Source organism: Arachis duranensis, chromosome 10 (assembly GCF_000817695.3).
Source record: "Arachis duranensis cultivar V14167 chromosome 10, aradu.V14167.gnm2.J7QH, whole genome shotgun sequence".
Taxonomy (NCBI): Eukaryota; Viridiplantae; Streptophyta; class Magnoliopsida; order Fabales; family Fabaceae; genus Arachis; species Arachis duranensis.
The window spans coordinates 75,544,479-75,558,658 of NC_029781.3; the positions used below are offsets into that span (position 1 = coordinate 75,544,479).

Below are 14,180 nucleotides of genomic sequence, written 5' to 3' on the forward strand. Positions count from 1 at the left end.
CGTTTTATTTATTGGTCGCTTACTTGGATCTCATGCATGGTTGAAACGGGCTTTGTGGTAAGGTTCTTCTGGAAATATTTGTTCGTCAGCCCGTTGGTTAGACAAAGGCTAGCGATGGATTCTGTGAGACCACTATCTCCAAGCATTCATCATTAAATCGGTCCAAATATTTTCTTGTCGACTCGTCATTTCTCTGAGTTACCCCTATAAGATTTTTGGGGTGTTTTATCTTGTCGATCTGTGTTGTGAATTGGACCAAGAACTTCTGGAAGATAACTGAGAAGTACGTGATGGATCCTTGTGGTAGGCAATTAAACCACTTGATTGCGAGGCCCACAAGGGTTACTTGAAAAGCTCGACAACAAACCCACGTCAGGAACGCCTTCTAGATTCATTTGTGCTTCAAAAGCGGTCAGATGCTCTTGGGGTCCTTGATTCCATCATAACGCATATATGTTAGCTTGTCAAAATGTTTCTACAATCTATGTCATAGTTCTTAAATGATTCGAGCATTGTTGAATCATGTTCCTTCGAAGGGACGAGATCCGGCTTCAGGGTGCGAGTTCCAACTATTTCGTGGCTGATGACTGAATGTCAACACCATGTGGACCACACTTGGAATCCTCGTCCCTTTGAGTGCTTGGTGGTTTTCAGAGGGATTATATTTTCCAATCTCTTCGGGTGGGTATTGGTCATCAATTGGTCCGGAAGCTATTGAGCTTTCTAACTGTGGATCCCTACAGATGGTGCCAATTAGATGGTGCCAATATTTGTGAATTACCTGAAGTATCAGGATCCGCTGCTATCTGAGCTGGTGACCTTCGTGGCCTCCAATTTGGTTGTATGGAAGGTGAAAAGTGACCTGCAAAAATACTCTGACGACTAAGTCAGAGTGGGTCTCAGAAGTAGCATTAATGAAGTAGGTGTATGTAACATACCTGGAGGAGCTCGCATCTCCTCTATTTATATGTTCGATTGTCTTAACTCCTAGGTAGTTAGGAGATTGGGGATTTTCAATTTCAAAAACTCATTAAGATTGAGTTGAGCTGGTAAGAGTTCTTGTGCCTTGGACTAATATGGAGCTAGGAGCTTGATGCCATCCTATGGTTGGGCTGTTGGACTTGAAAGTGGGGTTCGCAACGATATTCTTCAAAACTTATTATAATGACGACACTTTTACTTCATTTGTAAGCTTTCATCCAGCATTGCACCATAGTATGTATGTTAGCATTTGTAGTAACACCCATTATGGACCGATGTCGATCCATTATCTCCGTATTTTTAGGTAAAGGAAGACAGGATCGAAATAAAAAACAAAAATGAGTATAGTATAGAGGATAGACTATAACCAACTTGGGTTGGTCGAGTGGTCAGCTTACTTGTCCGTTTAAGTAAGTGTCGATAGTTCGAATCCCGTCTTATGCATACAGCAATTTATTGACCACCGACAAACTCTTATCGCATTGGAGAATACTATGAAAAAAAAAAAAAATAGAGCATAGACTATTGCCTAATGAGTAATGACTATTGACTATTGAGTGGTCGCGTGATGTGCACGGATCGGAGGTGGCGAGAACAAGAACGTGATCGCATCGAAGCTTGTGGCGTCGTCTTCAACCTTCCTTAACCCTCACCTCACTTCACTTCACAAAAATGACATCTATTACGTGTCAGCTTCTTTATCTGATTTTACCACAATAACTGTTGCATCTCATGGATTCAAATTTCTACTGGAGCTTCTTCGGTGGTTGAATCCCTAGCAGCCAAGGTGTTTGCCTTTTTGTCTCTGAGGTGTTTTTGCTTTTGGAGTTGATTCCATTAACTGGGTCTGCGCTCTACAGAAGAAGAAGCAAGAAAAGAATGTTCCGGAGGGACCGCGAAACGAACAACAGAGACCTCAATGGTGGTCCCCCATTTGGCCAGGTCAGAGTGGCCGTTGTTGGTGACTCAGGTACCATCACTCTGCTCCCTTCCTTCTTCTTATTCATTGGTCTTTGTATTCCCCAACTTTCTTTCTTTGAGTTTGCTGTGAGAATAGGGTAGATGCTGCACTTGTAGAGAAAAAGTACTACTTTTAGTTCACTATGGTCAACAATACTTTGTATAAATGGTATATGGTATGGTGTATTGGTGTGTGATGCAAAGGGTTATGGAAACTTAAATAGAAAGAGTTTTTTGCTGAGTTTTACATGTTGCATCGGTTTAGGCATGCCTGAAAGGATCAAACAACAATGAATTCACTTTGGAAAGATTTTAGCATAACATATATCATGTTCATTTAGGTGTTGGGAAAACTTCTCTTGTTCACTTGATAGTTAATGGTTCTCCCATCACTCGCCCTCAACAGACAATCGGTTGTACAGTTGGTGTGAAGGTAGAAACCTAATCATCTTCATCACATAAGAAAAATTGTTATTGTTTCTGTGGTTCAAGACTTCAACAGATGTTTGTTGTTTCTTTTCCAGCACACTTATTATGGAAATTCTGGAACCTCCTCAAGTAGCCTTGCAGTTGCAGGTGATTCTAAGAGAGATTTCTTTGTTGAACTCTGGGATGTGTCAGGGCACGATCGGTACAAAGATTGCAGGTCTCTCTTTTATTCACAGATTAATGGTGAGTAACAGAGCTTCTCTTTTATTGCTTATTTTTATATCTACGAATTATACATTTGTAACAAGTTGTGGTATGTATCTTCAATCTAAATACCGGCAAGTATACAAAAATATGAATATATCGGACCAAGTAGAATAGAATGAAAAAAGAGGGGGAAGGGAGTTTCTGATAGTTAAACATGACCTTTTTCAAGTCTGAACTTGAAATAGATGGAATCTGATCAAAGTAATTATCATGAACGTTTTAGGTTTAGTTTTTCAGCCTTTGTAAGAAATCATCAGTAGTTAGCTGACTGAATGTCACGTACCCTTTTATTTCAACTGTATCCTCTACTGCTATTTTTCCTTTTGAATTGTATCCATGACTTATTTATAACTTTTTGCTTTGGTGGAAATTTTACAATCAAAATCAGAGAAGCTTTAAAAGTAAGTACATTTTGCAAGTTGGTTGTATGATTTCTGTTCTAATTTAGGAATCTTGCTTCAATTTCATTTGAAGGTGTAATTTTTGTTCACGATCTCTCACAAAGAAGAACAAAGAGTAGCTTGCAGAAATGGGCAGCTGAGATTTCTGCAACAGGGACATTTTCAGCTCCTTCGGGATCCTTGGGCCCCAGTGGGCTTCCTGTCCCATATATTGTTATTGGCAACAAATCTGATATTGCTGCAAAAGAGGGTACTAGAGGAAGCAGTGGCAATCTCGTTGATGTTGCACGCCAGTGGGTTGAGAAGCAGGGTTTGCTTCCATCCAGTGAGGAGCTTCCTCTGACAGAGAGCTTTCCTGGTGGTGGAAGCCTTATTGCAGTAAGTGTCTTGAGTAGCTTTTCTATATCAGTCACTTGCTATCCCGAGGATGCTATTCTACCTCATGAATTGTACAGGAAGTAATGTTAATTAGTTGGGAGTTTGAACTAGCTAGCATTGTGGCAATTCAAAGTTTTAGTCTTGCTTCTTTTCGTAATATAGCTGGCTGATGCTTTGCTTATAAATATTTATTAGGTTTTACCGAACTACATTTCACATGTTCACGATGACTAAAATGCTTACTTCAGTTTGCTTAATGGATGACTTGATTAACTTACATTTTACTTTTTTGTCATCACACTAGTGTTGTATAGGAATAAAACATATAGCTTTAATTCACTTTTGAATCTAATTGAAAGGATGGAGCATTAAAATTATTTTGTCATCTTGATTATTGATATAGAAATATTCCTGTTTTCCCGTTGTGCCGTACAACTGCTACCTAATTCATTCTTCACTTACTAGTTGCGATTTACTTTGTTGGACATCTGTAGGCAGCAAAAGAAGCAAGGTATGACAAGGAGGCGCTGATGAAATTTTTCCATATGGTCAGTATGGCCTTCAATTTATGTATCATTTCTTTAATTTATGGGTCATCATCTAACTTTTCTGGTTCCTCTCTGTTTTAGTTGATCAGGAGAAGATATTTCTCTGATGAATTACCTGCACCATCATGGTCTGTTTCTCCAGTTCAGAGGAATACACAGCGTATTGATGAAGATGATCGTTCTTATACTACAAGGTCCGTTATCTTGGCCTTGTAATAATTTTTGAATGCTGACAGAGTAATTAAGCATTAGTGGTAACGTGTAGTGGATGTTTGTTACCTACCAATTTATCATTGGTCGGTTTCCTTTCTCATTTATTGTTGATGTCTCTCTCACAAAGTTAATATTTGATTGCAGTCTAAACAGTGATCCTTACAACACATATAACATGCTGCCACCTCTTCCAGCTCAACGCAATCTCACTCCTCCACCCACACTATATCCTCAGTGGCCAGTTTCAGTATCAGAAAACCATAGTTTCCCAAGGTTTTCTTTGTCCAACTCGTCTGAAAACACTGCCGCAACAAGAACGAAGCGATCATATATTAATGTACCTCAAAAACTGCTAGTTACCCTTGTACATGAAATCAGAGTAAAGAATTTATGAGTAGCATTACACTTTCAAATATTTTTTACTTTTATGTGACCAGCTACTTCTTAATGGATATAATTATTAATATTGATAAAATTAGAAAATAAGGTCATAATCGTCATTAAATTTATATAATAAAGAATATACACAATGGCTTAGTTATACTAAATTTGACTATGTAACACATCATATCTCAATGACCTAACCAAAATGGCAAAAATTAAAGCATAAGCAGAGAATAAAATATTTCCACCATCTGGTGTAAATTTTTGATAATTCTGTCAAATTCTAATTAGCAACAATAACTGTCAACAAACCAACACTTCTTTTCATTAGCACGAGTCAATTAAAGGATCAAATTATGCTGAACGATGAATTAACGAATTTGGAATGTACCTAAAAGGGTTATGAATTAATAGCCATCTAACCAACAAATGCTAGTTTGGAGCTATGTCCTTAAACACTGGCAAGCGTTTGGAGGAGTCTGTCGGAGCATGCATGACTTGATTTGTGAAAACATGAACTCTTTGCATTAGTTCCTTCCTTTGCCTTTCAATAAGCAAATCTTTGAATGAGAACAATGATGTTGAGCCATAAGAAGAACCATCCTTATTGGCATCTAGTTGGGATGGGTAAGGTACTATCCCATCCTGGAACATGAAACGTGAATCCTCGTAACCGCTATTCTCTAGTTCACTTTTGCTTTGTTTTCTTTGTACTTGTTCCCACTTCACATTGAATTGCTTTGTCTTCTCTTCCCATTCCTTAGGCATAGAGTTCCCCAACCATGACATAGTGGCGTTATATTTATTTACCCGCCTTTTCTTGATCCCTCGTATTGATCTGCATATATATAAACAAATAAATTAACAATATTTTTTAATTGACCAATCACCAAACCATATGCGTATGGAAACTATTGTGCTCTCACATACGTGGCGTTCAAGTTTGCTAATAAAAGCGTATAATTCCATCGGTCAGCGTATATTCCATATTAATTCTTTCTTCAACGGAAAAGATTAGACATATATTCACGAAAAATATAGGAATGCAGAAAGTCAGAAAATTCATCGTTCTTTGACCATGCTTCGTAGTTAATCACACGGAGATTGATGTATATAAATACATACATATATTTCTTTCTTAAATCTATTTCTCTACTGGCTTATAGCCGTATACATGAAGTTACAAATATGTAACATATTTCAAATCTTTCTTTGATTTTTTAATGAATATCCATCCCGGTCCTGATAATTTCTTCAAAACACTACAAAAAAGAAAAAAAAAACCTATTTTCGATCCTTGATATTTAATTTATGAGACTGGTTAACCTCGCTGTCAATGATCTCACTCCAAAACATGCTTATGTGGCACATCAATTTAGTATACACTCCCTACAACATTCAACTCTTCAAAATGTTCCTCGGGTGAAACAGTCTCCTCATTACTTACATAACCAGCATCTTTCATCACTTCATTGAGTCCATCCATTAAGGGGTAGAGCTCATAAGCACGAGGGTTGGAAGTGTCTCCCACCACAAATGGAGAAAACTCATTGCCAACATCAACCCAAGCACAGCCTGGTGCCTTTCTCACACCTATGTTCTTCATGTAACTCCTCACTTCTGCAAGCTTGCTCCAACAACCAGCGGCTGCATACATGTTCGCAATCAACACATAATAACCTGAGTGATCAGGTTTCATTTCCATCAATTTTCCTGCAGCCCATTCCCCCATCATTGTGTTTCCATAGATTCGACAAGCTCCAATGAGTGTCGCCCACATTGCGGAAGTTGGCTTGCATGGCATCCCAGTAATAACATCCCTTGCTTTGTTCAGATGGCCAGCCCTTCCATAGAGATCAACCATGCAAGCAAAGTGCTCGATGCGCGGTATCATCCCATGAACATCTGTCATCTGTTTAAAGAGTAACTGACCCTGAGATACAAGACCAGAATGGCTGCAAGCTGTTAGAACTGCAACCATTGTTACATAGTCTGGTTTAATCTTCAACTTGCACATCTCTTCAAATAGTTTTAGAGCAGTTTGTCCTTCTCCCTTCATACCGTACCCCAAGATCATGGAAGTATATGTGACTTCATCTCTTGTACTCAGCGAATCAAACACTCTTCTGGCTTCTAAGACTTTGCCAGACCTCGCATACATGTCCACCAGAGCGTTCCACAATAATAAATACTTATCAAACTCTTCACACTTCATGATGTAGCCATGAAACTCCCTGCCATGTTGCAGATTCGCTATGCGAGCACAAAGGGGAAGAACACTTGCAATGGTTACAAAATTTGGTTCAACACCCTTGTGTAACATTTCTCTGAAAAGGTGTGAGACTTCCTCAGATCGATCCATGTGTGCATATCCAGAAAGCATCGCGTTCCAAGTAACTAAACCCTTGTCTTCCATTCTGTGGAACATTATATATGCATGTCTGAGGTCACTACATCTGGAATACATTGTAACTAATGCATTTCTTACATTTTCAAATGCATCTAAGCATGTTCTTACAGCATGACCATGAATCTCCTTTCCCAATTTAAGGGCTCCAATGTGGGAACATGCATTCAATCCAACAACCACCGCAACATTGTCCAAATGAATTTTAGTTCTCATCTGAGAAAGCATCTTAAGTGCCCCACTAAAATTTCCTGAATGCAAGCACCCTCCAGCAATAGTATTCCAAATGATCACATTCATTTCAACACCCTCCTCTTGCATGCATCCAAATAGCCAAAACGCTTCCTCCCACATCCCCCTTGAAGCATAACAATTGATCATAGTGTTCCAAGAAACATCATCCCTGTGGTGCATTTGATCAAATATTTGGCGAGCAACCTTCAATTCCCCGAACCTACCATACATAGAGACCAATGCATTGTGCACAAACAAGCTCCACCCAATTGAGCTAGCCTCAATAGACTTATGAACCTCCAAACCAGTAGCAAAATCTAACAATTCCCCACAAGCCTTTAGAACAGAAGGGTAAGTGAAATCATCAGGTTCAATCCTCTTATTCACCATTTTCTTATATGCGGAAAGACCCTCCATAAAGAGCCCATTTCTAACATAGGAAGATATAACCATATTCCAAGGCAATGGATCCAAACTAGTGGAGCTCTCAACAACAACATTAGCATCAGCAAGGAGAGTGAAACTAGTGTAAAAATTAGTGAGCCTTGAAACCAAAATAGGGTGTTGATCAAGACCCAATGAAATGACTTGGGCATGAAGCTGCTTACCCTGTGGCAATGATTTAAGGTTAATGCAACCCAAGAGAAGAGAACTAATGGGGTGTAACAAGATATAGGAAGAAGCAGTAGAAAGTGATGGTGCTGCATGTTGCTGTATTTGAAAGAAGGTTTTGAATGCGTTAGACAAGTTGGCTTGGTTAACAAAGTCCTTGAGAGCTGCAACAAGAACACCAACCATAGATGCATCAGTGAAGGTAAAGTGTTTGTCAAACTGTTTGGTAGGTTGTTTCCATGGTTTAGGTAGGAACCTCTGAACTCGTGAGAGTAAGAGTTTTGTGGGTATAGTTGTAGAAGATGGCATAAACTGTCATGGCCAATAAGGAGCAAGCACATGTCTTGAACAACATTTGATGGATTTGGTTCTGTAACAGGGTTGTCGAGTTCAATAATTTTAAGTTGTGAATATGGAGGGAGTACCCAAGTGTGGAAGATGCAGTGCCGTTGGAGAAGTGAGCTGTCGTATATTTTACCTGAAATGGAAGACAAACGGAAAATTGCAAGTCATAGAATCGTAAAGGGATAGTAAATAGTGACTCCTAAATAGTAAATAGTAAGCTTTCATAATTCAAAACTAAAATACAACCAAAGTTGGATTATATCTCTTAGCATATTTAACATATTTTCGTAGAATTTCCCACAACAGAAGCTACCCCTTCTCCCACTTGGTTGCAGAATTTCCCATACATGTTGCAAACCTTTATCCATTGAACTTCAGGTTGCCCTGCCTTTGCAAACACTGCTGATTGCAGCAATGCTGTTGCTCCTGCCCAAGTCACATATTCCATTACCTGTATATGTAAATGAAGTTCAACATACCTTTCTGATATATGTTATATTTGAGACTTCATTCAGCTCAAAATGAATATAAAGCTTCACCTGGATAAAATACCGATATCTTAAGTTGTAGGATAATACTTCATAAACCATAACCCGTTATCTTACTAATGCTTGTTTGAACCCCAGCATGACAAAGGAAATTAAATGCTCACATCATCCAAGACACATATTTAAGATCCTAAACCCAAACATGCCCTGTGGTGAGAGTGAGAGCGACTGTAACTAGTATCAATCATGAAAGTTTACATTGAGGTCCCTCAAAATTGAGGTCACTATTGATTTGGATTGCTCTACAAATTTAAGCCATGAAAGAAAACCATAACCAACTGGACCCTACTCTGAAAATTCTGACAGAAGATGTCAACATGCAAAGTGCATAACATAGTGTTGCCTAGTTACTACTTTATTATAATCTCAATAATCCATATCTTTGATCAATTGATGCTATAGTAAATGAATGGTTGAGATGATTAATGAACGAACCAGTTGAAAAATTAAAGTTTAAGATGGTCACTAGAACTTGACTGAGGTGTGGCAATTTGCAAATTCAGTTACCAAAATGTACAAAAATATACATAAAAGGTACCTGATCAGCAGTGAAAATAATCCAAGGGCTTGAAGAGTACACTTTCTATAATTATGCAAGAACACAGCACAGTGCTCTTCACCGATCAAGAACACAGCACAGTCTTCTTCCTATGTCAGAGTGAAGCAAACACAAAACAGGTTGATGGAAGAGCAAATTGAACCTTAGAACAGTTTAGCATTCAAAAGCACAATAAAGAATACAAATATTTTAAAAGAAAAACAAATTCACAACTCACATGTTTATATGACATTAAAATAAATTCAGCATATAAAATAACTAAACTACTAACAAGGAAAGCAAATCAACAAGCAATACAATCAAATAATGAACAAGTACAACAACTTCCAAAATGCAAAATGACAAGTAACAAACCACACGTGAATTAGAATCCTAAGCACCACCATAATTTAAAATTTAAAATTTAAAATCATCATTCACAGAGCATATCGTTCACTTTGTAGCAGAGGTATTTGGTTTTTCAACATTGAATATTTGAGCCTTGAGAATTGAGATATTGAACAGAGAGATGAGGGAGTGAAATCAAACAACAGAGGGAGAAAAAGAGATTTATGGCTTACCTAAAATCACACAACAGGGGAGAAGAGGGCAGCAGGCAGCAGCAACCAGGAACGACACAAAGCAGCAGCGACAGTAAGTCAGCAACCTTCCAATGCAGTCGCAGTCGCAGTCGCAGTGGAGAGATACAGAGATGCACTCACGGTAGAGCAGTCACAATCACTTAACACCCACAGGCGGCACCGCAGCAGGCCTCAAGGTTCACGGTAACGCAACCAACACTCCGATTTGGTGATTTCAGTCGGAGTTCAGAGTTTAGAGGGAGGGAAAACCTACAGAAGATGACGAACAAATTTTCAGATGTATTTCTTCTTTTTGGATATGAATGGCGATTAGGGTTGAGAGCATCAAGACTACTGAGATGAGATGGGACCTAAATTTTTTTTTATGTATTTTTGTTTTTTTAGATTATTTGAAATTTAAATATATAAAATTAAAGTTAATAATTTTAAAATTTAATTAATTTAAAGAAGTAATTTTTGTTTAACATAAAAAATATTATTTATTTTTGTTAAATTATAAGGATGTAACTCCGTCTATGTTACACTTGCGGTATATAGCCGGTTCCAAACCCAGATAAAGGAGGAGGGTTGTGTTAGGTTTTCGACAACTAACATAAAAATATAGTCGAATCTCCATGACATGAATCAAAGACATTATTGCGCTAAAGCTAGGTCGTTGCCCGGATGTAGTGTTAAATGAGCAAGGGTTCTTGCGCTTTCGTGAACGCACGAGTAAATAAGCTAGTTTACAAAGTAAAAGGTAAAGGTCGAAGCGACAGAAGGTTAAGATTTGGGACATGAAAAATAGACATTCTAACAGGAAAATCCATGGAGGTGGTAGACACCATGACAAGGAGGAAGATTAACTTTATGTGCCTACAAGAAACAAAATGAGTTGGTGCGAAGGCTAGGGAGTTGGATACTTCTGGTTTCAAACTTTGGTATACAGGAAAGGTGAAGAATAGGAATGGGTTGGAATTATTGTGGATAAGCAGTGGAAGAAGGATGTAGTGGATGTCAAGAGGTGGGAGATAAGATCATCTCTATCAAACTTGTGGTGGAGGGAGGTGTTTTCCATGTGATTAGCACCTATGCACTGTAATTGGGTTTGGACGAACAATACAAGATAAGGTTTTGGGAGGATCTAGAGAGTATGGTTCAAGACATACCTTCGGGAGATAAGATTTTCTTAGGAAGAGATTTAAATGGCCATGTTGGGAGAGAAGTGACTGGGTATGGGAGTATTCACGGAGGCCATGGTTTCGGGGTGATCAATGCCGAAGGTAAAACTATTTTGAACTTTTCTTCAACCTTTGATCATCTCATCGCAAATACATGTTTTAAAAAGAGAGGCGAACATCTTATAACTTATAAGAGTGACATGACAAACTCTCAAATCGACTTCTTCTTGTTGAGGAGAGTCGATCGGATATTTTGCATTAATTGTAAAATTATCCCGGGAGAGAGTTTGACAACACAACATAGGGTGCTCGTCATGGATTTTCGCGTTGAGTAAAAGTTGAGGAAAAGACATCATACGAAGAACCCAAGGACGAGGTGGTGGTGGATGAAAGGTGAGGAACAAAGAAGCTTCCTAAGACGAATAGGAGAAGAGGCAAAGTAGGATGGGAATGGAAGCGTGGAAGAGATGTGGAGGGAGATGGCATAAGTTATTAGAAGAACAGCAAAAGAAAGCTTTGGTGAATCTAAAGGAATATGACCAAGAGACAAGGAGTCCTGGTGGTGGAATGCGAGTGTACAAAAAAGATAAAGATAAAAAGGAAGTGCTTTAAAAAATGGTCTTTATGCCGCAACGTAGATAACTGGAAAAATATAAGGCGGCTAAGAAAGAGACAAAAGTGGTTGTAAGTGAAGCAAGAAAAAGAGCATATGAGGGTCTCTACCAGTCTTTGGGCACGAAAGAAGGAAAAAAAGGTATATATAGAATTGCAAGAGTCGTGAAAGAAAAACGAGAGATTTGGATCAGGTTAAGTGTATAAAGGATAAGAATGGAGAGGTGTTGGCTCAAGAGGAGAAGATTAATGAAAGGTGGAAGAGCTACTTCTATGAGTTATTTAATGAGGGACAGAAGACTCTTCCGAGCCTTGGTCAGTTATGCACGAGGGAAGAAGATCAAAACTTTGACTACTATCAAAGTATTCAAGACTTTGAGGTAAAAGAGGATCTAAAGCAGATGAAAAATGACAGGATAGTAGGACCTGATAATATCCCGATTGATGTTTGGAAAGGCCTTGGAGAAAAAAGCATCAACTGGTTAACCAAGTTTTTTAATGAGATTTTAAAGTCAAAGAAGATGTCTGATGAGTGGAGAAAGAGCACCTTGGTACCTATCTACAAGAATAAGGGGGATATACAAAGTTGCGAAAACTATAGATGGATCAAGCTCATGAGTGATACCATGAAGTTATGGGAAAGGGTGATAGAACGGAGGTTGAGAAAAGTGACACAAGTAACAGAGAACCAATTCGGATTTATGCCAAGCAGATCTACCACTGAAGCGATATACCTATTAAGAATGATGATGGAGAGGTATCGTAGTAATAAAAGGGATCTACATATGGTGTTTATTATTTTGGAAAAAGCGTATGATAGAGTGCCAATGGAGGTCTTATGGAAGGTTTTAAAAAAGAGGAGAGTAAGGATCGCATATATTCGTGCAATTAAAGACATGTATGATGGGGTCACAACTAGTGTGAAGACTCAAGGTGGTGTGACAGAGGAATTTTCTATTGGTATTGGATTATACTAGGGATCATCCTTAAGTCCATACCTTTTTCACATTAGTCTTGGAAGTACTCACAAAGCACATCCAAGAGTCTAAGCCATAGTGCATGCTTTTTGCCGATGATATTGTCCTTATGGGAGAGTCAAGGGAAGATCTAAATAAGAAGTTGGACTTATGGAGAGAAGCTCTAGAAGTGTATGGTTTGCGCATAAGTCGTAGCAAGACGAAATATATGGAATGTAAGTTTAGTTTGAGAAGGGAAAACCCTAATATAGAGGTGAAGATTGGAGAAAATTTCCTACGAAAAGTTAAAAGTTTTAAGTATCTTGGGTGCATCATACAGGATAATTGAGAGATTGAACAGGATGTAAATCATAGGATCCAAGCAGGTTGGTCAAAATGGCAGAGTACATCTGGTTTTATATACGATAAAAAAGTGCCTTTAAAACTTAAAGGTAAATTCTGTTACACCGCTATAAGACCGGTTATGCTTTATGGTACGGAGTGTTGGGCGGCCAAGGGGAAGCACGAACATAAGCTGAGTGTGGCAAAGATGAAGATGTTGAGATGGATGAGTGGTCATACGCGATTGGATAAAATAAGGAACGAAGATATAAGGGAGAGAGTTGGAGTAGCACCCATTGTGAAAAAGATGGTTGAATCGCGTCTCAGGTGGTTTGGACAGGTGATAAGAAGGCCGATAGAACACTCAGTCAGGAGGGTGGATGAGATGGAAGACGGACAAGAGACGAAAGGCAGAGGAAGACCTAAGAAGACCATCCATGAGGTGGTCAAACGAGATCTACATGTAAACGGTCTCTCTGTAGACATGATACATGATAGAGCACAATGGCGTTGTTTGATTCACGTAGCCGATCCCACCTATTGGGACAAGACTTTGTTGTTGTTGTTTGTTAAATTATAAGGATGTATGTTTTAGTAATAATAATGAAATGATATATATTTAAAAAAATAAATAAATATTAATATGGATAATATAATTTACATGTTGTATTTTTATTTGTCCACACTTTATTGTATCAATACGTATGAATTTAAAGTGAACTATCAATTCGGTCTTTATTCTTTTTCACAAATCATTGACGAAAAAAATAGCCATTTTAGCCCTTGTTCCTGATTTCCGTGGTGAAACAACGCGACCCTTCTTTGAGTTTTGTTGTCAAACACTAGCAAAAAGTTGTTGATCTGGCACGTTAGTGAGATGGACGTTAAATGTCTACGTAGATAGTTAAAAAAAAAAAACAGGACCAATTTGTTCTAAAACTCAAATTGGTTAGAAGTGTATTTATTTCATTTATTTAGATAAATTGACAATCGTTTTAATGCCAAATTAGTCTGAAACTTATTTGTCAGGGACTTATTTATTTTAAAATCTTTTGAAATAATATATTTTGAAATTTATTTTTTATTATATTGATATTTTTCAACAAATTCTTAAATATATGGTGTAATACATATAAGCTAATGAATAAATAATTTAAATTTAAAAAAATCATTTATTATAAAACTAAATAAATAATTTTCAATAAATTTTTAAATATATAAGTAAAAATTGAAATATAGTTAATCAATTAATAATAATAATCT

General features: G+C 37.8%; 2 protein-coding genes across 6 annotated transcripts in view; one reads left to right on the top strand and one right to left on the bottom strand.

Annotated features, from left to right (window-relative positions):
• Positions 1-1,534: 1,534 nt before the first annotated feature.
• LOC107470297 (small GTPase LIP1) lies at positions 1,535-4,514 on the top strand (the record flags this gene model as incomplete). The annotated part of the gene is given in 7 exon segments (XM_016089692.3): positions 1,535-1,951; positions 2,283-2,374; positions 2,466-2,613; positions 3,112-3,416; positions 3,911-3,964; positions 4,046-4,158; positions 4,322-4,514. Coding segments are annotated over 7 exon segments (996 nt in total), but the record flags the coding sequence as incomplete, so codon positions are not given.
• Positions 4,515-5,736: 1,222 nt separating this feature from the next.
• Positions 5,737-14,180, bottom strand: part of LOC107470295 (pentatricopeptide repeat-containing protein At1g71490) — a 33,016-nt gene continuing 24,572 nt past the window's right edge. The window contains exons 3-7 of one of the 5 annotated variants that reach the window (XM_052255307.1): positions 9,827-10,096; positions 9,246-9,355; positions 8,518-8,610; positions 8,071-8,292; positions 5,737-7,978 (exon numbers count right to left, since the gene is read on the bottom strand). In XM_052255307.1, coding sequence (XP_052111267.1) covers positions 5,937-7,978; positions 8,071-8,292; positions 8,518-8,527 — 2,274 coding nt within the window. In that variant the 5' untranslated portion in view covers positions 8,528-8,610; positions 9,246-9,355; positions 9,827-10,096 and the 3' untranslated portion in view covers positions 5,737-5,936. Of the gene's footprint in view, positions 8,293-8,506; positions 8,611-8,638; positions 9,217-9,245; positions 9,356-9,826; positions 10,184-14,180 lie in introns of those variants that run through there. The other 4 variants (XM_016089689.3, XM_016089690.3, XM_021133257.2 and 1 more) reach the window with 4 other exon arrangements.